The 26,604-nt window shown below is 45.5% G+C and overlaps 1 protein-coding gene across 3 annotated transcripts in view; it reads right to left on the minus strand.

Moving 5' to 3' along the window:
* Positions 1-26,604, minus strand: part of MYH11 (myosin heavy chain 11) — a 127,119-nt gene that overhangs the window by 31,553 nt on the left and 68,962 nt on the right. For all 3 annotated transcript variants that reach the window (XM_032604060.1, XM_032604059.1, XM_032604062.1), the window contains 10 exons: positions 24,184-24,247; positions 22,190-22,288; positions 18,853-18,996; positions 10,854-10,949; positions 8,695-8,813; positions 6,969-7,121; positions 5,867-6,040; positions 4,718-4,891; positions 3,233-3,347; positions 373-566 (listed from right to left, as the gene is read on the minus strand). In XM_032604060.1, the coding sequence (XP_032459951.1) occupies positions 373-566; positions 3,233-3,347; positions 4,718-4,891; positions 5,867-6,040; positions 6,969-7,121; positions 8,695-8,813; positions 10,854-10,949; positions 18,853-18,996; positions 22,190-22,288; positions 24,184-24,247 (1,332 nt within the window). The remainder of the gene's footprint in view (positions 1-372; positions 567-3,232; positions 3,348-4,717; positions 4,892-5,866; positions 6,041-6,968; positions 7,122-8,694; positions 8,814-10,853; positions 10,950-18,852; positions 18,997-22,189; positions 22,289-24,183; positions 24,248-26,604) is intronic.

The raw sequence follows: 26,604 nt of genomic DNA on the forward strand, positions 1-26,604 counted from the left end.
GCACCCCTGCCCTAGATTATAAGAAACCTGCAGGCAAGGACAATAATTTATCCAGCACTGTATCCTGGCACAAGTGGAGCTCAGTAATTATTAGCTGGAATAATGGACGAATGAGTGATCTGATACCCTGTGCAGCCACTCCAGGGCTCAAGGTCCCCGGGTGCATTCTCCTTTCCTCTCTTGCCTTCTTTTGCCTCCAGGCTGGGAAATGAGCGCCTCTTACCCATGTCAGATGGAGCCCTCGGGGTGGTGGGGTGGTGGTCAAGCTTTCCTCCAGCCCTTGTACCCCGCTCTGCCTTCCCTTTCCCCACAGACCCTGATGATGTCCCGGGGGGACCTTCTGACCCCCCAAGAGCCGGGTGGTAGCCTCACCCTCTTCTCATGGTTGGGGATGATGCAGCGCACGAAGTTGGGGGTGGTATTGCGCAGCGTGGTCATCAGCTTCCCCAGCTGCTCCTTGTAGAGCTGCCCCACGGTGCGGAACATGCCCTTCTTGGTCTTGGAGGCGCTGGGCAGCGAGCTCTCCGTCATCTTGGCCATCTGGTCCAGGCCCACGATGCGGTCCACTGTGGGCACATGAAGGGTGATGTCGGCCCACCCAGGGAACCTGAACCTCCACAGCAGGCCAGGGGACCAGCCTGGAAGGTTGAGACCTCAGGTCCCCTGCTCCCTTGTGGGCACCATTCCCCATTCTTTCCTCTGCCAGCCAACACCTTCCCTCTAGAGGCAGGTAAATGGAGGCACAGGGGGCTTTGCTTTCCAAGTACTATATTATCTATTTCTGAGACCCCGAGAGCTCCTAAGTGACAGAAAGAACAAATTCTCTCTGACATTGTCACAGAGACGTGGGAGTAAATCCTGCTTTTGCCACTGCCTTGGCCTAGCGTCATTTTGTGCCTCAGTTTCTCCTTCTATGAAATGGAGTTGATGACAGCATCTACCTCCCAGGGCAGGAACAAGCGAATAAGGCATGCGAAGTGCTTACTTCCCTGCCTGCCTTCAATCCTTCATCCACCAACAAATATTTATTGAGAGCCTACTGTGTGTCAGGCCCTGGGCATACAGACGTGAACAAAACACAGACCCTGTGTCCCCCTGACCCCAGCTCATATCCTATGGATATTCTAATGGAAGGAGCAGACAATGATCACACATGTAGGTATATAATATTTGGGGTGGTGAAGGTGTGCTTAGAAAGATAAAGCAGGGTTAAGGTGGGTTGGGAATGATGGGGGTGATCTCTTAGCATGATGGGGGTGTCCCTCTGATAAACTGATATTTTTGAGTAGAGACCAGAAAGTAGTCAGGCAGATATCAAGAGAAGGAATATTCTGGGTAGAAGGCATAGCAAACACTCCAACATAGGAATCTGGCACTTTGGTAAGGGCTCAACAAAGCAACAAAGAGTGGGTGGTGGTATTATTATTATTACTATTATCACCACCAAGACTCTTTTTCTTTCAGAATGGAATGAGAGACTCCTACTGGCCCAGCAGGTGCTGCACATACCAAGCCCAATCCTGGCATTGCTATAAATTTCCCTCAAAGCACAGCTTTTGCTGCATCCCACAAATTTTAATAAGTAGTGTTTTCATTTTCATTTGGTTCAACATTTTAAAATTTCCCTTGAGAAAATTAACAAATGACAACACACTTCTAAATAACACATGGGTCAAAGAAATTTGTTCTTTGACCCATTGTGTTATTTAGAAGTGTGTAGCTTAACCTCCACATATTTTCAGATTTTTCAGTTATCTTTCTGTTATTTTTTTTGTGGTACGTGGGCCTCTCACTGTTGTGGCCTCTCCCATTGCAGAGCACAGGCTCTGGATGCGCAGGCTCAGCGGCCATGGCTCACGGGCCCAGCCGCTTCATGGCATGTGGGATCCTCCCGGACTGGGGCACGAACCCGTGTCCCCTGCATTGGCAGGTGGACTCTCAACCACTGCGCCACCAGGGAAGCCCTCTTTCTGTTATTTCTAGTTCAATTCCACTGTGGTCTAAGAGCAGACATTGTATGACTTCTATTCTTTTCAATTTGTTAAGGTGTGTTTTAGGGTCCAGAGTGTGGTCCATCTTGGTGAATGTTCCACATGAGCTTGAGGAGAACATGTGTTCTGCTGTTGGACAACACAGACTACAGGTATAGTCAATTGTATCCAGTTGGTTGATGGTGTTGTGGGGTTCAACCCCACTGGCATTAGACCCCACCATTTCTGCTCCTTGTGCTCAACTAGGCTTCATGTAATAATGTCTTTGTTTGTCTGCCTCTCCCACAAGACTGTGGCTCCTTGAAGGAAGGACTTGCTGAGTTCATCATGAGTCCTAGGTGTGAGGTATGACCCAGGTTGAGATGCTGTTACCCCATCCCAGGGCCTTGACACCCAGGAAATGTTGGCAGAACTGAACCCCATGCTTAAAGCAAGGGCAGCCAGTCCTGTAGGCCCTAGGCCCACAGGCTGTGTGTCAAGAGTGAAATCTGCTGTGGGCACCGAGGTCCAGGAACAAAAGCAGTAAAGCCCACCACCCCTAATAGTCATTGCAGCAGCTGATATATACTAAGTCCCTACTATGGGCTAGCGAATGCTAAGTACTTCACCTGGGTTATCTATTCTCTAATTCTTAAAGGGAACCGAAGTGTGGTCCCCAAACCAGCAGCATCAGCACCACCCAGGAACTTGTTAGAAATGCAAATTCTCAGGCCCCATCCCTGTGAGGAGGCCCAGCGATCATCTGCGTTTTAACAAGCCTCCCAGGAGATCCTGATCCATGGTCAAGCTTGGCCCCACTGATCTCATTTCACCCTCACAATAATCTTAGGGGAGGTAGGGGATTATTATTTTTTTTCTGGCTTTAGCAATGAGGACAGGGAAGCTTAAGGCAGTCAAGTGACTTGTCCAAGATCACACAGCTGGTACATGGCAGAGAAGAGAATTCAGTTAAGGCTTTCTGACTCCAGAGGGGCCTTCTGACCCAACATGCCTTCTAGGATATTTCCTCCATCAGTGCCTGAGCCCTGACTCAGGACCTTCTCCCTGGGGTCCAGGCGTGGGGTTGAGGGCCTCAGGAATTTGTTGAATGTGTCAATCAGACATCATTAGCACCTGCCAACACTGCCCTCTCCCCCACCGCACAAAGGCCCGCCCCTCCTGGGAGCAGGTGTGGGAATCAGGGGCAGCTGGAAGGGGCTGGAGGGAGTTCAGTCCTCCTGCTTCAGCAGGCAGGGCCTTACCGTCCTTCCACAGGTCGGCCACAAACTTGTCCGAGGAGGCATTGAGGAGGGAAGTCACATTGTCATTCAGCGGGTCCATATTCTTGGTCAGCCAGGCGTTTGCATTGTAGTCCACCTGCCAAGGACCACCCCACCGGTCAGGTGCTTCTGCTTCAGTTATGAACTAAGGGCAGGGCTCCAGTCCTCCTGTTTCCCTCCCGGATCTTCCGAGGTCAGAGAGGAAACATTAGTGGTTGCCATGATGGGAATCCACAAACATCAATGAAGAGACCAATAGGTCAGAACTTTAAAGGGCTCTGCGCACAGTAGGGCATCAGCCATGGTAGCCTTTGCTAGGAAGGCCTCGTCTCTATCCTTGCCTTCTCCTAGTAAGCCTCCTCCGGCAGCCTCCCTTTGCCAGAGCCCAGCATGATGCCTGTGATTTCCAAAAGGTGTGGAGCTTTGCTGGCGGTGAATACCCTCTCCTCACACCCAAAGTTCCCCTCTCATCCAGTGAAGGCTTGACAACAATCTGGTTTTTAAATTAAATTTGGGGACCTCTTTTTAATTTTATTATTTTGACTATGAAATGGAAGGAACTGATAAAATAGCTCTGGTGGGCTCTTACAGGATGTGGGTTTTAACTGTGCTGGCCAGGCCTGAGCTAAACTGTGTGCCAATAAAACTTTATTTACAAAAGTAGGCTGTGGGCTGGGTTTGGCACCTGGGCTGTAGTTCGCCAATCCCTGGTTTAGGGCATTGCTTGTCCCCAGTGAAGATACTGGGGAGTCAATAAAATACTCTTAAGATTCTTCAAGTCAGACTGAGCTATGTCTTTTCTACATTATCCAGGACCCTCAGGAGCCATAGGGGAAGGTCCTGTACATCAAGAGCTATGACATGATGACAGTGATGACAGAGGCAGAGGAGGAGGAAGGAGGAGGAAGGAAGAAGAAGACAGCCATCGCAGATTTCCCTGGGTGGCACAGGCTGGCAATGGCAAACCCAAGGGCATGATAAAGGAGATTCCTGTTGGACTCAAAAGTGGGTTTATTGGTCACCCCATTCCAGTTGGCCCTTCCTGTTGGGTTTAACTTGTAGCAGGAAGGATTTAGAGTCTATACAAGAAAGAATCGCCTGGCCACTGAGGTTGGAGTATATTAGAGAGGCTAATATAATAGCTGTATACAGTAGCCTCTCTAATATATTATATTATATATCTCATATATGTATATAATAGACAACATATATATTAGCCTCTCCACTACATTATATATTCTATATCTCTAATATACATGTATTATATATACCTTAGCCTTTCTATTATATGTTATATCTCTATATCTTGTCCCTTACTGATGCTTAGACAAATCATGTATAAGACTTGGTTGGGATTTGATTTATACCAGATGTCTTTGGGTTCTGCCATTCGCAAGTTACTCCTACTCTGAGCATCCTGCCTGGGTCCCCTGGGACAGAGAGACCCCTGGGACATTCAGCTGGTACCTTCCCGGCATAGTGGATGATAGAGAATTCAGTTTTGTCCTTGAGTTGCTTGGGCTTCTGAAACTTGGGGTGGTTGCCCTGCTCCGAGCACAACTTCTCCACAAAGGACTTGTCTGTGGCTTTGGGGAACCAGCACTCCTCGTCCAGCAGGGCCAGCACACCTGGAGGGTTGTTCTGTGGAAGACAAGCAGGGCAGACCATAGCAAGGATGCCCAAACCTCAGGCTTGCCAGGAAGAGCCGGTCACCCAAACACACGCATAGGCTCCATTACTGTATCTACCTACATATAAAGGTGGATTTATGCCCTCGACCCCAGCTCCCCCAATCTATCCTCAAAGAATGATGTGCCCAGTGGACCAGCACTAGGGAAGGGCCAGCCCCAACAGAACATGCTTGCTGCTGCCCCCTCGTGGGCAGTACACACACAACATCACAAAGAGTTTAGCAAAGGAATGCACTCCTTTACGTATAAATTCACCTAAGGGTTCCTTTGGGTAAAGTGCTTCGCTGTGGCTGAGACACTTTAAACTAAGGTGTCAGGAGCACCACCAGATCTGCACATGCCATTTTCTCTGCTGGAATAGCCTTCGCTTTTTGGACTCAGATCAGAGAAGCCTTTCCTGACTATTCTGTCCAAAGCAGGCACTCCTAAACCACTCTCCGTGTTGGCCTTATCAGGGGTTTTAGTTGCTTCTTTTGTTTGGTTTCATTATCCGCTCTTCCAGGAGGGCAGGGACTGCATCCATCTCATTCATTGTTACATCCCCAGCCCCTAAAGAGAGGGCCCAGCCCATAGTAGGTGCTCAGTAAATGGTCATTCAATAATTATTTCTTGTGTACCTATTACGTGCATGGTTCTAGGAGTTTGGGATGGGTCAGTGAAAACAACCAAGATCCTCGCCTTTGGGAATGAATGACTGGGAGAGATGGGAAGGGGAGGGATGGGCGTGGTGGGGAGGGGAGGAGAGGGGAGGAATAAAAAAAGAAATACCGTTGATATGAAAATGTGAGTCAAGGGACAATGTGACTTAGTTCACAAAGATTCAGTTTACAGGCTTTTGGGACTCATTGAGGGGGGAAGCCATGCCCCACGGAGAGTGTGCAGGGTCCGCGTGCCGGCTGCGTGCGAGTGTGAGGTGGGGCCTTACCGGCCGCTCGATGAGCTCGATGCAGGGCTGCAGGTCCAGCCCGAAATCGATGAAGTTCCACTCGATGCCCTCGCGCTGGTACTCCTCCTGCTCCAGGACGAACATCGTGTGGTTGAAGAGCTGCTGCAGCTTCTCGTTGGTGTAGTTGATGCACAGCTGCTCGAATGAGTTCACCTGAGCACATGACACCAGGGGAGGCCCCGTAAGCATCGCGGTACAAGTCAGAGGACTTGGGGCCCCGGAGAAGCTCCGTGCTGGAGAAAGCCCCACGCCGGACACACTTTCCACAAGCCTGCTGTGCCATTTCAGCACCCAGAGAGGTCTCAGGCCCCAGTGAAGGCTGCCCAGGGTTCATGAGGGCTGGCAAAAGTTACTTATTCTCATGTCACATGGTTTTACGGACACACGTGGTTTTAAGGATGCTTATCTCCATCTGCACAATGATTTATGGATAGAATAACCGTGTAAGGTATTTCATCACCCCATTTTGCAGATGTGGAAACTGAGGCTCAGAGAGGGAGTAATTCCATAGTAGATATGTTCTGGAATATCTGTCAATCTCAACATCTTCCCTTTCACTGAGAACTTCCCTCCAACCCATGGGAGTGGGACCCAGGAGGCATGTTACATTCCATGAAGTACTGAAAGACCCGAAAAACAGTGCTTGGCTCTGAGGTGACATGTGGCCCAACTCAGGTAGGAGTCAATGAGACTCAATTCCAAGACTTTGGGTGGAACTGTTGGAAAGAATTGGAACTGGTTGGAACTGAGAGGCAGTCTGGAGCGGTGGCAGCCATCTTGCCACCATGAGGGGAGAGCCTGCTTGAGAATAGAGCCAAGGTGGAGGATGGCGGAGAGAGGGAGATGGCAGGAGTTCAGGTCCTGCCTGTTGGATCCAGCTGTATCTCTGGCCTCAGTTTCAGAAACCAATATATTCCCCATTGGATTTCTGTCTCTTACACCCTCAAGGATTTAACCTTAACTAGACAGTCTCCCACCCTATAGTAGCCACCTGCCTTTCTCCAAAATAGTGATTTCTCCAAGTGGAAGCTAATTTCCAGAGAACCGAGACCATGTCTGTCATGAACCTGCCAAGCTGTACCTCAAAGATCTCAAATCCAGCGATGTCCAGGATCCCCAGGAACGAAGCCCCTTGCCGGTGAGTTTTGTCCAGGGCTTTGTTCACGCGGGAGAGTATCCAGCGGAAAAGGCGCTCATAAGTGGCCTTGGCCAGGGCCTCTATTGCAAAATCTGCCTACGGGGGGCGAGAGGACATGGTTACTCCCAATGGGCTGTGTTTTCACATGGGCCTGGCTGGTGGCCCTGGAGTTTTATTTTCCCTCTACCTATAATCAGTCCTTAAAAAATAAACAAAGAAAAGGAAACTATACCATCTCTACAACCAGCAATGAGGGGCAGAGTGGTCAGACCTAGGAATGACAATGTGAATAATAATCACTTCCTGTCAGAGGGACCTGGAGCAAAGTGGAGTCTGCTCCATCCCAGTGATCATTTAGAGGCGGTCAGTCCTGCCTCTAGAAAGGGTATACAGTCATTTCCAAAACATAGTTCAACCTCGTACCTGCAATTAAGAGCTCAAGATGAGGTCAGGAGTGAGGAACTCTGCTGTTCTTATGCAGTCAGTGTTGTATCTTCAAAACCTGACATAGGACTTTGATTATTCTAGTATTGGATAGATGAGGGATACAAAGATGGATGGGTGGATGGATGGATGTGAAACCAAGTCCCCCTAAAACCGAGTTCCTCTGCCTAGTTTATGATTAATCTCTCTATCCAAAATTTTATTCCCATTCTCGTACTGTACCTGTTCCACTCAGGATTGGAGCGGGGATGGGGGCCAAAACTGAGCAGAACCCTGTGGGGCCTTGACAGGTACAAAAGCCCCTCCATGTCCCCTGTTTCTTGTTTGTAGAGGAAGGGCTCCTAAGCCTTCCCTGATTTCCAAAGAGCAGATTCAAGGAGTTACTAATTAGGGAAGTGAGGGAATGCAGAAACAAAGGAAAAGCCGTCAAGGAACAATAGTGCAGGGATAAAACAGAGTCCTAGTTCCTCCTCAAGGGATACACATCACAATCTGAATGTGATACAGTCTTTGAGTTGTTCTGCAGGAACTAAGACCCCCACCCAGGTGGAGGATGGTGACTACGTACACAAGTGCATAGAACCCAGACTAGCTGGAAGCAGAAGGTCGATGATTAAGATTCCTGGAATACCACCTTGTTACCTCACCACAAACCAATCTGAAGAAAGTCACGCCCCCTGCAACCCTGACCCCAAATGTTGCCTTTAAAAGCCCTTCCCTGGGCTTCCCTGGTGGCGCAGTGGTTGAGAGTCCGCCTGCTGATGCAGGGGACACGGGTTCGTGCCCCGGTCCAGGAAGATCCCACATGCTGCAGAGCGGCTGGGCCCGTGAGCCATGGCCGCTGAGCCTGCGCGTCCGGAGCCTGTGCTCCGCAACGGGAGAGGCCACAACAGTGAGAGGCCCGCGTACCGCAGAAAGAAAAAAAACAAAAACAAAAACAATAAAAGCCCTTCCCTGACAGCCACCAGGGAGTTCAGGTCTTTTGAGCATGAGCCACCCATTCTCCTCATTGGGCACCTGCGATAAACTCTGTACTTTCCTTCACCACAACTCAGTGTCAGCAAATTGGCTTTGCTGTGTGGCTGGTGAGTGGACCCAAGTTTGGTTAGGTAACAGATGGATGGGTGGATGGATGGATGGATGGATGGCTAGAGGGCTGGATGGATGGAAGATTCTGCAGGAATAAATGACAAGTGCAGGAATAAATGGCAAATGCATCATTTACCTGTTCTTTTGTCTGAGCTTTCTGTACCACATCCCGCCCGACTTTGATACGTGGGGTCAGGATGGATCTGGTGAAATCTGTCACATTAATCCCCATGAGGTGGCAAACTTTCTGAGCAGCTGGATGGAGAAAAGAAGCATATTAAGTGTATCACAAAAGTGCAGGCTTGGAAAGAGCACATAACATGGGATATTTGTGATCTGTGAATACATTGGTTTTTCCTTGGTGAGATGGAGCATGATAGTGAACACAGCATGAAAGAGTCCTACAAACTGCTGTCATTAGTGACCTCACCCCCAGTGTTTGGCTAAAAGAGGCAATGATGGGGCTGGGTTGGAGGTGGGCCCCAATTGGGGGCTTAGGGTCAGAACTAGGTTCAAATCCTTGCTCCTTTCCCACTTCCTAGCCATGTGATTTTGGAAAAGCTACTTAGCTTCCCAGGCTCTTGCTTACAAAAAGGATCAGCTATTTGGTACCTTGTTAGGTTATCAATGGGATTAAATGAGGTAGGTATGAACATGACATATAGTTAAATTCAATAAGCATTTGTTCCACCATTCCAAGATATATGTTGCAGCGTATGTAGTGGAAGAAATATTGGAAACAACTTAAATGTCTATTCATAAGGGAGCAAACAAATATATCACAGTATTTTTATAAGATGGAATACTGAATAGCAGTTAAAGCAATGACCTGGCTTTTTCTTTCTCTCTAGACCAGTGGTTCTCAGCTGGGAATGATTTTGCTCCCATGGGACATTGGCAATATCTGGAGACATTTTTGGTTGTCACACTAGGGGATGCTACTGTTAGGAAACCCTGATCTAGACAGTTGTGAGTACAGAGTAAAAAAAAAAAAGTTGCAGAATGATGCCTACAGAGTGACATCATTCATGTAAATTAAAAACACACTCACAAAGCAACACTGTATACTGTTCAGATACATGTGTGTGAAATTATAAACATAAAACCAGAAGGGTATGTGGTACAGTACAATTGTGGTTGCCAGGAGGTTCAGGGACTCAGTTGGGAGGATAAGAGATGTCAGTCTTCTCTATACTGTGTTTTGCTTCATTCTAAAGACAAAGATGTATTTGAAAATATTCACAAATGTCAATTCTGAATGGTGAACATGTGGGTTCTTGCTGTATTCATGTAGTTCTGCATAAAAACTTTTTCTCCAAAAAAAAAGTCCATTAGCTGCTTCCTTAATGTGAAGACTAGTGATACACGACAGTTTGGATGTGTGAGGTGGACGGTAAATAGTGTAGTTTTAGGATTTTTTACCATCTCTTTTCAAGGGTGCTCTTTTGGTTTCTCTTTCCCTGAGGGTCTCTCCTCAGAGCGAGGATTCCTTTAACTTGCTATATCTGGGAGTATAACACATAAGAAACAACTGGCAGTCAAACTGGGAGCTTGGAAAAGCAACCCAATATACAGCCTGAGATGGCGATGTGAGGCCACAGGTGAGCACGTTGGGAACCTATGTCATCCTTTTGCATCAGCCACCAACAAGCATGGTGGTAGCCAGGCCATCTTTTCAAAACACGAAACACTGCTTATTTGCAGGTAGGGCTGTTAAGATTTAGGAAAAATATATAGGAAGCCCAGTGAAACTTGAATTTCAGATAAACAATGAACACTTTTTAGTATAATTATGTCCCCAATATTGCCTAGAACATACTTACTATCAAAAGTGTTTATCTGAAATTCAAATTTCACTGGGCATCCTTTATTTTATCCAACAATCCCATCTGCAGGGAAACGTGAGGTCTGTCTCCCCAACAAGACCGTATATGCCATAAGAAATGGGGTGGTCCCTGTCTCATTTCCTGCTGTATCCCCGTGCCCGGCATATAGCAGGTGCTCAAAAATATTTGTTTAATAAAACAAATGAGTGTGGTGTTTTTAGAAGAGGCACTCCCTAAGGATGTTGTCTGATCCAAAACTTAGTTTTTTCCCCCACTCTCTGACTCAAGAACTTTCCATGTAGGATCTTAAGCAGTGAAAAGTTTGAAAAAAGAGAGAATCAAGTGATAATAATCTAGTCTAGTTCTTGTTAATGCCCCAGATAACCTCATCCAGAAAAATAACCAAAGACAATGTGACCTTCCCTCCCATCACCAAAGTCATCAGTTATTATGAAAAAGCAGCAAGCACCTGTGTTATCCGGCATGGACGCCTGGTCTGTGTTTCTTTCCTTCTTGAAGACAATATTCCCAAGCTGCAGGACGGATGACACCACCTTCAATATGGCTGAAGTGAAGAGAGAAGTACAGATAAGACACAAGTGCCAATCCCAAGGTTTGGAGTCTAAAGGTCATTGAGGACCCAGAGCCAGCCTACATCTTTCCCCTAAAAAGACTCAGTTCTGAGCTTTTTGGAGAAAGCCAAAGCACCCCAATTCCCGGCTAAGAGGGGAGAAAACCTGGCTGGGAGGAGCAGAATATTTTTGGATGGTTGCTAAAAACCATGCCCTACAGTGGAATACTATGCAGCAGGGGATGGCAATCTATAGCCAGTGGACCAAATCCGGCCCAATGCCTGCCATTGTAAATAAAGTTTTATTGGAACCCAGCCACACTCATTCACTTACATATTGTCTATAGCGGTTTGCATGCTTAATGGCAGAGTTCAACCATTCCCATGGAGATCGTATGGCCCACCAAGGCTAAAATATTTACTCTCTGGCCCTTTACAGAAAATGTTTGTCAACCCCTTCTATACAGCAAGGAGACTGAATGATTTATGACTACAAACAACAAAATTGCTGTATATCTCACAAATACTAATGCTGAACAAAGGACTCCAAATGCAAACAAGAACATACCATGTAAGTTCCATTTACAGAACGTTCAAGAATGGGCAAAACTATGCTGTTAGAGGTCAGCATGGTGGTCATCCTTGACTGGGGGAAGCTACTAGAAGGAACAAGATGGAGCTTCACGGGGTCTGGTGGTATTCATGTTCTCTTAGTTATAAAAGGTACTAGTTACACAGGTGTGTTCAGACACATGGGAAGGGATGGAAGATGGATGGTTGGAAGATGAATTGATGGATGGATGAAAGGAAGGAAAATGGATGATAGATGGATCAATGAATGAATAGATAATAGATGGATCAATCAATGGATTGATGAATAGATAGATGGAAGAAGATGGATAGATGGATGGATGGATGGATAGTTGGTTGGTTGGTTGGATGGATAATAGAGAGAGGATTGATTAATGCAAATGCGTGGCTTTAGATTAACTCAGGTGCAAATCACCCAGGACTTCCAAGAAGAAATCACTGTGTTCCAAGAACAAAACCTAGAGATTCCAGCCTCCTCTGGTTCCTTAGGCCAAACGAGCGGTGACAACCTTTTACAACAGCTGTCCTCACACCTGGCCCAGCTCAGGAGGAGAAAGGCCTAGATCAGCCACCCATATGCTCCCATTCACCACTGCAAAAATCTACACCCAAAAGATGAACAGAGCTCCTGTTGATAGGGCACAGCTGAGGCAGTCTCTTTACTACCATCTATGAAAGGGGTTTAGTAAACTGTCAAGACCAATACTCACAGTTCTTAAACTGCAAGTCTAAATTAGGATTGCTGGAATGCCTGCAGAGCCTGGGTAAGCAGTGAATTTCGGCACTCAACCCCGGGCACTAGTGAAAATTTGTTCTGGGGATATCCTATGCATCATTATAGGCTATTTAGCCACATCCCTGGTCTCTAACCACTAGATGTCAGTAGTGCTACCCTCTCCCAAGTTGGGACAACCAAAAATGTCTCTAGACATTGCCAAGTATCCCCCCGGGGCCGAGTCACCCCTAGCTGAGAACCACTGGTCTAAATGAACAAAGCAGATTGATGGGGACTGTGGGGACTCATGGGGGCCACAACCCTGCATGAAAGGGGAGAGTTGCTACTCCAATCATGGCCGCGGGGGAGGCAAGCCCAGAGCTGCCAGGCTTCTGATTTTTCCAAAGATGATGGAAACCCAGATTTTTATGTGAAATCTACCCAGGTTTAAAATTGACAACTTTAATGGCTGTGGAGGCCAATCTCTCTTGAGGGCTCAGGCACTGCTGGTTTGCACTTTCTGGTATAGATAGCACTGTCACAGAAATAACGAATTGTCACCACTCCCAGGTCACAAGAGCTGGTGGACAGCAAAGTGCAAAATGGAGAGGGCTGCTCAGATAGCAAGGGTGGCAAGGGCTGGCAGTCTGGGGCAGTGGTTGAAAGCATGCACTCTAGTGTTAGGAAGTCCAGCTTCACCTTGCTAAGCCTTAGTTTCCCCATCTGCAAAATGGAGAGGGTAACAGCTGTACCTGCTTCATAACGTTTATATCAGGAGAGATGCTGCAAACAGGGGCCTGGCCCAGTAGGTGCTAAATAGAAGTAGCCACCTGTAGTGAGTTGACAGGTGGCCGCCCAAAGACATGACCATCCAGAACCTGTGAATGCGACCTCATTTGGAAAAAGATCCCTGCAGATGCAATTAAATGAGATCACCTTAGATTAAACTGGTGGGCCCTAAATCCAATGACAAGTGACCTGATAACAGAGAGAACAGAAGATGCACAGGGCAGAAGGAAACATAAAGAAGGAGGCAGGTTGTAGTGATGCGTCTACAAGCCAAGGACTGCCGGCAGCCACAGAAGCCGGGAGAGGGGCCTGGGATGGATTTTCCCTCAGAGCCCCCAGAAGAAACCAACCCTGCCCACCCCTTGGTTTCAGACTTCTGGCCTCCAGAACCATGAGAGAATAAATTCCTGTTGTTTTAAGCCACCAAGTTTGTGGTAATTTGTTACAGCAGCCTCAGGAAACTAATACGCCACCCTTATTACTGAGGAACAGGAAATAGGCTTTCCCAACATGTGGCAGACGTACCCCATGTACACAGGGTGGATGATTATAGGTGGTATGTGAAACTTTTAAAACATTTCAATAGTTAGGCACTTATTCTAATTTATTTCAAATTGTATAACCAGGACACATACTTAGTGACTGTCCGGAACTGTTGTTTAGGACAAAGCCCAGAGTGGATGGGGCTATATAAATCCACCCTAGGCATAAAAATATTCAAACAATGATGATACAGATGAAACCCAGAAGCGGCATCAATTGTGAATGACTGACACCTGGAAATGGACCTAGACAGTCCCTGGGAGGATCTGAGGACAATGCTGAAGTTAGCTGCCGGGAGTTCGCATCTTGGCCATGTTAGTAGCAGCTGTGTGACTTCAAGTCAGGTATTAGCCTCTCTGGGCCCATTTCACCATCTGAAGGCCCATAAAACCACCTGCTTCATAAGGTTGTCCTGAGGATTAAATGCATAGCACCTAAACCCAGGCAGTGCTCAATAAACAGTAGCTGCTATGATGTCACAATGATTATGATGGTCTTATACTGTTCCTAGCTCCCTGTGCAATCTAGGGCAAGTAATTCTCCCTTGCTGAAGTCCAGGAACCAGAGGAGACTGGTCACCTGGAACCTCATGCAGCTCCAGGGGTCAGGCCTGACACTACCATCAGCTCCCAATTTTCCTTTGGCTTCTTTGGGGAGGGTTGGGAGTAGCCCTAGATTTATAATCAAGGTTGGTATACACACTGGTCTAAGTCTGTGTCCCATGGGTGTCAGTCATTTGTACACCCTCATCCTAATGCTTGTTCTACAGGCATACCATCTGTTCTACTATTTACTTAACATTTTTTTTTACATTCACTTCTCTTTCCTATGATTCACTTAAGTAGAAAACTTTATCTTAAGTGAAAAATCAGCTTCCCTTGCCATAAATAGATGGCACCTGTAAAAATAAATACAGGAAAGATAAACCATATTATCAAATGCTAGCAAGAGGCTAGGGCCTGCCCAAGGTGCTGGGCCTGGGGTCTACTCTCCAGGGTTAAAAGGGTGATTAGCAAGTGTCAGGGAGGGGCTGAAGACCTAGTAGGTGCCAAACTGCTCCTCTCTTTGAAAGTCATCAGAAGAACTGAAAGGGACTAGAGAAGGGACCACCATCTCATGGTGGGCTTCTGTATCACTTATCACCCAGCAAAGCGAGTCCACATTGTAGAACATTCTGGGCCCCTTTTAACTTTGGTTTCCATACCTTGGTTCTGACACAGATTTTTTTTTTTTAAGATTAAAGGACAAAACCCACCTTCCCACAGACAAAAACAGAGCACAGTGAATCATAAAGTGGGGCTTGGGATTCCATGAGACCCGAGTGAGTCCCAGCTCCAACAGTGTGTCCTTGGGTAATTTCCTTTACTTCTCTGTACCTCAGTTTCCTCATCTGCAAATTGAGGTAATAATGGCCACCCCTTAGGGTTGTTGTGACATTAAATAATGCATATAAAGCATTTAGCACATTGCTTTGTTCCCTGATGTCTTCACTTTAAATATATTAGAAGCATTTCCATGTAAGGCAATGTCTTTCTAAGACCATTTAAAAGGTCCCGTTGCTTTCTTTCATAAGGTCAACCAATAATTAAATAAGCCTTCTATCAATCAATACTTTAGTTTGTTCCAGTTTTTTAGTATTTAAATAAAACTGAACATTCTGGTACATTTTTTTAAAAAGGGGATTTAGCACTCAGAGGAAAACATAGGAAGAACACTCTTTGACATAAATCACAGCAAGATCTTTTTTGGTCCACCTCCTAGAGTAATGGAAATAAAAACAAAAATAAACAAATGGGACCTAATGAAACTTAAAAGCTCTTGCACAGCAAAGGAAACCATAAATAAGATGAAAAGACAACCCTCAGAATGGGAGAAAATATTTGCAAACGAATCAACGGACAAAGGATTAATCTCCAAAATATATAAACAGCTCATGCAGCTCAATATTAAAGAAACAAACAACCCAATCCAAAAATGGGCAGAAGACCTATATAGACATTTCTCCAAAGAAGATATACAGATTGCCAACAAACACATGAAAGGATGCTCAACATCACTAATCATTAGAGAAATGCAAATCAAAACTACAATGAGGTATCACCTCACACAAGTCAGAATGGCCATAATCAGAAAATCTACAAACAATAAATGCTGGAGAGGGTGTGGAGAAAAGGGAACCCTCTTGCACTGTTGGTGGGAATGTAAATTGATAACAGCCACTATGGAGAACAGTATGGAGGTTCCTTAAAAAACTAAAAATAGAATTATCATATGACCCAGCAATCCCACTACTGGGCATATACCCAGAGAAAACCATAATTCAAAAAGACACATGCACCCCAATGTTCATTGCAGCACTATTTACAATAGCCAGGTCATGGAAGCAACCTAAATGCCCATCGACAGACAAATGGATAAAGAAGTTGTGGTACATATATACAATGGAATATTACTCAGCCATAAAAAGGAATGAAATTGGGTCATTTGTTGAGACATGGATGGATCTAGAGGCTGTCATACAGAGTGAAGTAAGTCAGAAAGAGAAAAACAAATATCATATATTAACGCATGTGTGTGGAACCTAGAAAAATGGTACAGATGAACCGGTTTGCAGAGCAGAAGTTGCGACACAGATGTAGAGAACAAATGTATGGATACCAAGGGGGGAAAGCCGTGGTGGGGTGGGGATGGTGGTATGATGAATTGGGCGGTTGGGATTGACATATATACACTGATGTGTATAAAATTGATGACTAATAAGAACTTGCTGTATAAAAAAATAAATAAAATTAAATTAAAAAAAAAAAGGAAATATAACCCTGACATTTAAGACCTTTCATTGTGGGACAAAAAAGGCCACCTACAAACTTGTGTTTCTCATTACAGTGGATCTGAAATTCTTAAGCCATTACTTTCCCATGGAGCGTTGTACTTAAAGTCACAATTATGTAAATGATATTTCTGCTACTTGTTACAGTCTCTGGACTTCTGAGTGCAATTTGTATCTCTTTTCAGGTACCTGTCATGATGTTGCTATCTGTTTATTTGTGTATATGGCCCTTTCCACCCCATTAATTTCCTTTTTTTTAAGATTTTTTTTTTTGATGTGGACCATTTTTAAAGTCTTTAAAAAGTCTGAATTTGTTACAGTATTTATTCTGTTTTATGCCTTGATTTTTTGGCCACGAGGCATGTGGGATCTTAGCTCCCTGACCAGGGATCGAACCCTCGCCCCCTTCACTGGAAGGCAAAGTCCCAATCACTGGACCACCAGGGAAGTCCCGAAAAAAAAAAGGGGGGGGGGGTATTTAGCAAATATCTGGCCTACAGCAAGTACTTAATCATCAGTTGTATTTTCTTTTTTTAAAGCAAAGATTAGAAGTAAAAACTGACTCATGTTCCAAATAAAATGAATCATTCTTGGAGAGCTGATGTCATTAAGGAAGGGATGCTGTAAGCACTGGATTCTGAAGTAGGTTCCTAGCCAAAATCCACAAACACCACCCATTTGTTATCTCATTCATGGAGTCTTCTTTTTTCTGGGCCCCAAGTTATCTCTGAAGGAGCTGCCCTTCCTTATAAGTTTCATTTTTGCAACTGTAGCCATTATTCTGGGGCTCCAAAGGGGTGGGGGTGTGGGAAGAAAGCGAAAATTTCCACAATCTTGTCTTGGTGTTCCCAAAAGAGATTAACCTTGAATACTGAGGCATATCTAACCCAGAAGAAAAAGTGTTTCTTGCACAGTATGGAAACCAGAAATATCTCTATGAGCTTTCCTATTCTCAGGACGAAATGTGTTTCTTGGTCATTGGTTGATGATATTGATCAATATTGGTCCATCACCAGAACTGCCTTTCCAGGAAGAACCCAAGTACACTGACTGCCTCAATTACTCACCCTCCCCTCCACCTACATGTTCTCAATGAGGCCAATAACCTCTCTACCTCCAGCTCCAAGAATGGAATCGAGACCATAACCAAGAGACATAACAGAGCTTTCAACAACCCTGGCTCATTGTGAGTAGCTCAGGAATATGCATGTCAACCTAGGCAATATGACTCCATTCAGGGGTGCAGGCAGGGAATCCACTCTGCTCATTTCTGCTGGACATAAAACCAATGGATGTAAGGGCTGGAGCCACAGCAGCTATTTTGTTGCCAAGAAACTACTTCCTACTTAAAGACAATGTTGTTGAGAGACCAAGTTCTAAAGACATTCTTTGAGTCCCTAGAATTTGCTGTTCCTGAAACCACTATCCCTGAATTTTTCAGCTCTATGAGTGAATCATTTTCCTTTTTGCTTAAGCCAATTTGGTCACTTGTAACCAAAAGAGCCATAACTCGTGCAGCCACCTTTCTAAAACACCAATAAACCACCTAAAGTAATGTTAATTTTTCTCCTTCTCCTTTATTTTTTGAGGGAGTGGGGAATTCAGAGAGCAGAAATCTGTCCTGACCAGAGAAAAGTCCCTAACTAATTCCAGTGGTACTGAGGCAGGAAAGATAGGGCCAGGCCCAAGGACAGCCTCCTCATGTATAGGCATTAGGCAGAAGGCAAAGCCACCTCCTTGTTTTGCACTTAATGAGGCCATGACGCATGAAGGAATGGTATCCAACACAGAAATTTTGTAACATCTGAACAAGAAACTGACCAATAAAACTGTAGAGCATGCACAATAAAAATGCACAGGTTGCTGATGACCCTATAAGACTTTTCACCTGTGGCGCTTGACTAGTAAAGGAAAATGTAAGGGAAAACATCTCTTAGAGCACAGGTACAGTGGTTTCAGCAGAAAAATGCACAAGACTGGGGGCTGATGCAACCTGGTGTAATCCAGGCCACACCTCAACCTTCCCCCTCAATGAACATTCCACCCCTAATCAAAAACACCCACCCATTCAAAGGGCTAAAAATAAGATAAAAGGAGGATCAACAACCCTGCGGGGCACCCCTCACTCACGAGGATGCCCACACTCTTCTTTGAGTATGTAATTTTCACTTCTGCACTAAATAAACTTCTTTGTTCTCTTGCTACTCAGCCTCAGTATGTGTGTGTGCACGTGTGTGTATGTGTGTGTGTGTGTGTGTATGTCGGTGCGTGTTTATTTTTTTCCTTAGTGCCTTGTGTTCCTTGCCCAAACTCTTTTGGACGAGTTGAACAAGAGCCTGGACTTCTGGTAAAGCTTTTCTGGTATCCGTATCGAGAGCAGGAACCTTGCTCTCCTCACCAGCACCCCGCCTCGAGGTGGGAAGACTTACACAGCTGCTCCTCTTCATTGAAGCCCATGATCGCCATGGCCTCCAAGGTTTCTTGGAACATCTCATCGTCCTGGGCTGCCGGGATGGGCACAAATCCATTGGAGAGGAATGTGTAGTTGCTGAAGCCCTCCAAAAGCAAGTCATCTAGAAGGAGAGGAAGACGGGGTGGTGGTCAGGAAGGCACACTTCTATTTTGAACAGGAGACAGGAACCTGGTAAAGGGTCTGGCCCATCGTAATTTCTTTCCCTTTCCCAAGACTTGGACAGTTTAAACCTTCCTCTGCTTCATTGCATAGAAGCCATCACCCACCTCATACAGTGGTGCAGGCTGTGCACTGCCCCAGGGTGCCTGGCAGCTGAAATCCATTGTTGGCTCCACTTGCTAAGCCATGACCCCTGACAGAACATTGCATTTACCCAGAGGAAGAGACACCTTTATCTCAGTTGCCCAAAAGTACCCTGCCTTCAGAAACAAAGCTCTGAAAAGTTAGATTAATCTTTATCCATCCATTTATTAAACTTTTATCAAAATCACACATACACATGGATTTTAAAAATCAATGACTGAGCTATTGATATGAAGCTCGTACTAAGAGCCTGAGAAATGAAACTTGCAGCTTCTAGTCAACACTGATCAAACAGAATTTAATGTGAACTTGACGAGCATCCCGAGGGAGGAAAAAGGCACCCTCGTTTTACAACCTTCATCAGCATTTGTCCCTGAATCACCCCACTTTTTCCTTCTTTAGTAATCAAATAATTCTTTAGCTGTATATGATTTTACCATATATATGTTTTTGGACATCTAATTAACACTGTGATTTTTGTTCTATATATGTTGTGTAATAGTTGATTTTGTCCTATCTTCACCAAACATGTTAAGCTTAATAAATGTATTTATGAGAAAAAATTAATTACTATCTAAAGGTTTATAATAAAAACACCAATTGCTTGTCCCATCTTTTCTCCAGCTCCTACCTTACCCTACAATAACTGCTTTTATCTCTTTTAACTGTTTTTTTCTGGTAGTTACCATTATCTCTCTATGTAATAGGCTTACTATATATTACTTTTATATATCATATTAATGGCTATTTCTGGATATGTCAAAATTAGATATTATCCATTGACTTCCTGCTATGGTGGAAAAAGCTTTGGTGCTCTTACAATTGCTTTTACAATTTAGCCTCCCTCTTCTCAAACTATTTCTAGCTGAATCAGTAGATAAGGCTTATATTAGGGATTGGCAAATCTGGTCTGCTGGTTATCTTTGTAAATAAAGTTTTTTTTTTAATTTAATTTTTTTTAACACAGCAGGCTCTTTTTATTTTGAATTTTATTTTATTTATTTTTTTAAATAGCAGGTTCTTTTTATTGAATTTTATTTTTATTTTTTTATACAGCAGGTTCTTATTTGTAAAAAAAGTTTTATTGAAACACAGCCGCTCCCATCTCCTTGTCTATTTTCTATGGCTGCTTTCATGCTACAACAGCAGCCAGAGTTGAGTAGTTGCAAGAAAAACCAAATGATCCCCAAAGCCTAAGATATGGACTATCTGGCCCTTTAGTAAAAACATTTGTCAACTCCTTGTTTATGACATCTATCAAATATTATTCTCTGAAAAGTCATACTCTGTAGTTACATTCCTTTGTTGTTATTCATCCCTTTCTCTCCAAAATTTATAATCCCTTCTTTTTTTCTTATACTATTTGCTTTTATGACACTGTCCAATATATCAAGTGTCCTCTTCCAGATCAATCTTTAATTAGGCTGGATTTGATTATACTTTTGGAGGGAATTCAGCAAGATGCTCTTCTTTTTAAACAAAGTGTTTTCCTGGGTCAAGTCACTAGGAAGCTACTTGATAAAGTTGAGGTTAAGTTGACACGAGATACCAATTAAGCCTTTGGATTAACTGAAATGCCTGATTAAAGTCACAAGGATTTGAGTCTTTGCCAAGATTTCATTATCCAGACCATGGATACATGTGGAAATATTTGACTCCCCCTAAGAGCCTAACCTCTTCCCAGATCTATCATCAAGCCTACAAGTGGTTCCTAGGGATCTCAGTTGTTGCTTTTATCCTCTCTTGATTTCTGGGGGACCGGAGGCAGAGCACAAAACTGGAACCCAGGTTACCAAACAACAAAATTGTTGACTTTGGTGCCAAAGAGGTGGAAGAAAACTATAAACGCTTCCCTCTGGGCCACGCCATCGTGTCTGCACTATAACTGCTAATTTACCTATGTGCCACTAACATCCATTCCGCCTCCCCTCTTTTATCCAAAATTGCTCCAGATGCCAAGCAACAAGATTAAATAAGGAACGCTGCTTCCCCTAGTGGTGGAACATTGCAATACACCTCATCACAGCAAAGGTACCAGCCCACACATCCTTTTGGTAATTTTCTAAGCAAAATAACTAACCCCGGGTCACAAAACTGATGGGAAGCAAAATTTGTACTGTTCTCCTAAAATTTAGGACTTAAACTTATTACTAGAATGTAGACCATACTATGTACTTGTATTGACTGGTATACTCCTTTATTCAGCTGTGATTTATATATTCTTTGCAGTTAGTAGATTAACTCTTCTACACACCTAGAATGTATAATTTCCTATTGGAGCCTGGTATACAGTATATAGCTTTTATGTGAAAAATATTTTCCTTACAACAGAGGGCAGCAAACTACAGCACATTCTTATTTTTGTAAATAAAATTCTATTGTATAGCTTTGCCCATTGGTTTAGGCATTGCCTATGGCTGCTTCTGCATTACAACATCAGAGCTGAGTAGTTGTGACAAAAACCGTGTGGCCTACAGAACCTAAGAGATTTACTATCTGGTTCTTTACAGAAAAATATAGGTGACCCCTGCCCTACAAAAAGGTCAATTCAAAGTTATTTTCAAAACAGGAATAATGAAAAGTGCTTGGTTCCACTGCCCTTCCAAATTCCTTATACAATCAGAATGCCTCTTAAATACCTGCAAGTTTTGTAAACGTGCAAATATGGCAATTGTCTTTCTCCGTTCCTGGAAGGCACAGATTGTGTCTATTTGGACTTGATGTCGTCCAGTCTAACTGGGCTTGATTAATTAATTATTTAATGCCTAACTGAAATGGACATCTACTATGTCACATAGTAGGTGCTCAGTAAATGAGAATGACTGAACAGAAGCCACACTCACTCACACAAAAGAGATGCTGCCCAGAGATGTGTAGCTCTTTCCCTGGCAGGATCTCAGACTCTATGTTAACGGCTGATCGATTAACCCTGGATCATGATGAAAGGGAGGGCTGAGATCTCCCAACACACGTCTTTGCTCATCACTTACTTCTCATCTTCTCCTTGGCTCCAGCAATCAGATAGTAAAAGATGTGGAATGTCCTCTCGTCTCTGGCTTGGCGAATCGCCCGTGACTTTTCTAGCAGATCTGGTTTGGGAGGAGTTAAGAATCCCAGGGACACCACGTGTACCTCTTGTGGGAACATGACCTTCCTCCCCAATCCTTGTCATACCAGCTGCTGGAGGGGAAATCTCCAGGACCCGGGAGAGGTTCCCTGGAGTGTTCTGAAGAGTCTGATTGCTGGGACAGAGTCAAGCCATCCACGCCTGGTCCACATGAGTTGACCTTCCAGTTCTGGCTCACAGATCCAAAAGAAACCACTGGGTGCTGCTGGCAGGCCCCAGTGCCGGGGAGAAGTGAGGGGAACAGAGTGGGGGAAAAAAGCATAAAAAGACAGGAGTCAAAGGACTCCAGGATGAAAGACTTACGGGAGGGGCATGAAATGAGATGTTTCCCCAGCAGCCATCACCAACTCCTCTTCTGCAGAGTAAGCTGTCTTTAGATATTACAGAGTAAAAATAATTACACCCTCTATGATTTGTTAATCCCTGTGCTAAATGTTTGACGTGCATTTTCTCATTTACACCTCACAAACTATCCTAGAAGCTAAGTGCGAATATTATTTGCATTTTCAATATAGGGAAACTGAGGCCCAGGGAAGCTCGGGGAAGGCTCAATTTCCCAGGAGCACAGAGCTAGGAAGTGACAATGCCAAGTGTCTGTGGTAGCCAAAACCATCCCAGACAAGGGGCTGGGCTTCAAGACCTGGGTACCAGTTCTGGCTGGCTGAGTGACCTTGACCCAGCTGACTAGCTGCCTAGCCTCAGGAGACTGTAAACATGACCCACTAATCAATCTAAGGAGAGCTGTTCTGCCATGGGGGGAGGGGATGGTAGGGAGGCGCATGGGTGGTTGGGCTCTTGTACCAGGTGGATTTCCCCATGTAAGAACCAGGCTCTACTTGACTATGACAAAATCTGCAAAACCCTAACCACTGAAGAATGAATGATCACTTCTTCTCTGTGCTCCCAAATCCATTGGATTAGACTGTGTCCCCCACCCCCGCTCTGTCATGTCAGGTCATGTAGACTAATTTCTCCTCCCAACGCCTCTTATTATACAGGGTCACAAACTCTCATCTGCAATTCCCAAATCCAGAAACGTCTGAAAACCAGAACTCAGCTGGTGGCCATACCCGTTCTGAGCCCACACGAGGCTATTTATGGTCTCCTTATCCCCCCGTAGGAGAATATGGGTGTCTTTTGCTGTATCTCATTTAATCCCTGCCCAGCTCTGGGAGGTGGGGATGGGGCCTGGTCAGTTGACCCCAGCCATGCCCTGAGCCCCCTCTGGGATGCTAAAGAGCACAGGTGGCACTGGTGGGCTGGTGGGATTCTGATTCCTTAGATTTACAGAAACAGCTTCCTGCTTGCTTTGCCAGAAGCAGGCTGTTCCTCTGGGAAAGTTCTGTTTCCATTGACGTCCTATCTGTGGGCTGAAGCTGCCCTGTTCCTAAGAAGGACAAGGGGTCCAGGTTTAGCCTTGGACCCTGGCTCGAAAAGGATGAAGCGAAGTTCTCACGATAGCCGATGCTCAACCAGCCCTTATTCCGTCACGGTTCTAAGAGCTTTACATGAATGAATTCACTTGATTCTCACGACACCTCTATGAGGCAGGTATTATTATCATCCCCATTTCACTGACGAGGCACAGAGAGGTTGAGTAACTAGCCCAAGGTCGCTCAGCTAGGGAGAGGTCCACTCAGAATCAAACACAGGCTGCTTGAGGTCCTCAAACCTGGGGACCACCACACTACAAGGCTTGCTGTTAAGGGAAAACAACCCCAGGGGAGATTTGTTCTGGATGGCACCCAAGCGCCTGGGGAGAGAGGGGTGGCTCTTGTGCCCCCCTCAGGCTCTGGGCAGGAGGTTGGTGGGACCAAGGGTGGGAGTCCCAGGTGGCCCAGGCTCAGCAAAGGATACATGTCTCAATGTTGGCTCCCACGATGTAACCCGTGACGTCGAAGTTGATGCGGATAAATTTGCCCTGCCAACAGGAAAACACAGTCCATGGTGGGTTCCCCAGCCTCAGCCCCTCACCCTCATGCTGCAGGCAAGTGGGGAGAGAGGAGTCTGGGAGCACTCAAGGGAAAAAGAAGAAAACCAGAGAGAGCTTCTTGCAAACACTCAAGAATCTCACAGGTCAGCATCTCCTGAGCTGGGGAGATCGAGGGCCTTATGGCGACAGAGGAACTTAGAAAACACTTTCTCAAATCAATTTCACTTGCTCTTGCAGTGACCCTAGCCCATCATAGCTCTCCCCATTTGAAAGGTGGGGAAACTGAGGCCAAGAAAGCTAGTGGGACCTGCCCAGTGTGGTAGTGCTCCTAAGAGGTAGAGGCGTGAGTAGAAGGCACATTTTGCCACACCCAGTGGCTGGAGGCCTCCTCCGCTGCCCCCCTGCCCAGAAACACGCTGGGCCTCCATGATCAATCAAGCCCAAGTTCATCCAGCTGCGAATTAAACCGCTTCTTTGGGGCAGGTGAGCATGAACAGTGATGCCAGGGAGCCACGCTATCTGAGCAGGCCCTGCATAGGAGGCTCTGTAGGCAGGGCTGGGCCATGCCCCCAGCCCCGGGGCCCATCAGATCTCTCCACTTGGAAAAGATGCCAATCCACTTGCCTTCTGCCTCAGCCGAACCACAGAACCCAGGACAGCCAGGTCCCGCCTCTGGCAGCACTGGCCCTTTTCCTGCTTTCTTAACAGCTGACAAAGGATCATATCCTTACCACCCTCACCCACTCGTGATTACATGGTGGGAGGCACCGTCCCCTAGGCTTGCTTGGGCCTTGACAAAACCCTCCCTCTTTCTCCATCAGGAAGCGAGACAGACAGTAGAATGATTCAGGACAATGAACGTTATTGCAACCGTAACAGAGGAGCCTGCTGGTCCTGGAGCCATCTTGCCTTCCACCCGAGAAGGCCTGGGGCACCAGTGAGTGGGAACATTGCAGGGATTCACTTTGAATTTGCTCTCATTTACTGACATCCTAGAAACTCTGCACTGGGTTACAACGCACAAATGCAGTGCTTCTTGGTGCAGCCAACACAAACCCCACGGGGAGTTTGGAAATCTGGGGGAGGGACTGGAGTTGTTACATGACAGTGGTAGCTACTGCTCTTAGTGGACAGGGGCTAAGGATGCTGGGCATCCTGCAATGACCAAGAGAGTCCCAGACACCAAGCATTAGCCACCTACCCTATGACTTTCAAATGTCCCACCTGACACTCACGGAGGTGAAAAACCTGTTTATAATTAGCTAAGCCTAGACCCTAATGGTGTTTTAGATAAAAACACACAAAAAATGTTAATGTTGTTCTCATGTAGGAATGTCATATCCATGTAACTCGAGAGCAAATTGTTCTTTGGTTCAGAGCTTTCCAAAGAGTATGTCATCATTCTGGAAAATCCCATCCCATGGCTTCCGTCCCCAGACGAACCCTCCCTTGTCTCAGCCTGCATTTGTAGCTGTCAAGGTCACAGTGATTCTGGATATAAATGCAAGTGTCTGACTAGTTCATTGTGTCTTCATATGTGGTCTGGCCTGAGAACTGATATGCTGAAATGCACATTTTAATTATGAATTGTTTTATTTCTCCTTCATATTTTAGCAAGGACATTGTGCTATTTTTTTTTTTAATCTGATGTGTGTAGTAGGTGATGTTATCTATGACTAAATTTTCAGGGAAGGAAAGGGAACACCGCATAATTACTTGTAATAAGAAGTGGGTCTTGGGGTTGACAAGGCTGGGGCCCATGCGTGTGAATATGCAGGACACAGAGATACCCACAGAGCAGCTCTACGTGGGCGGGGCAGAGGTTTCTACAAAGAGTTTTTCACAGGGTCCCATCTGGTGACTGACAGTTCAGAGGGGCACCCACAAATCAGCAGGGGCCTCCTCACTAGTGGAATTCAGATGCAGTCTTTCCGCCAAATTTCTTCATCAAAGTATCTTTCTGGGCTTCCCAGGTGGCGCAGTGGTTAAGAATCCACCTGCCAATGCAGGGGACACGGGTTCAAGCCCTGGTCCAGGAAGATCCCACATGCTGCGGAGCAAAACGAGGCCCATGTGCCACAACTACTGAGCCTGCACTCTAGAACCCGCAAGCCATAAATACTGAGCCCTCATGCCACAACTACTGAAGCCCGTGCACCTAGAGCCCACGCTCCACAACAAGAAAAGCCACCGCAATGAGAAGCCCAAGCACCGCAACAAAGAGTAGCCCCTGCTCGCCTCAACTAGAGGAAGCCCACGCACAGCAACAAAAACCCAACACAGCCAAAAATAAATAAATAAAACAATTTTTAAAAAAAGCATCATTCCTCTTAAAAAAAAAAAAA

The sequence above is a fragment of the Phocoena sinus genome, chromosome 15, assembly GCF_008692025.1.
Source record: "Phocoena sinus isolate mPhoSin1 chromosome 15, mPhoSin1.pri, whole genome shotgun sequence".
Taxonomy (NCBI): Eukaryota; Metazoa; Chordata; class Mammalia; order Artiodactyla; family Phocoenidae; genus Phocoena; species Phocoena sinus.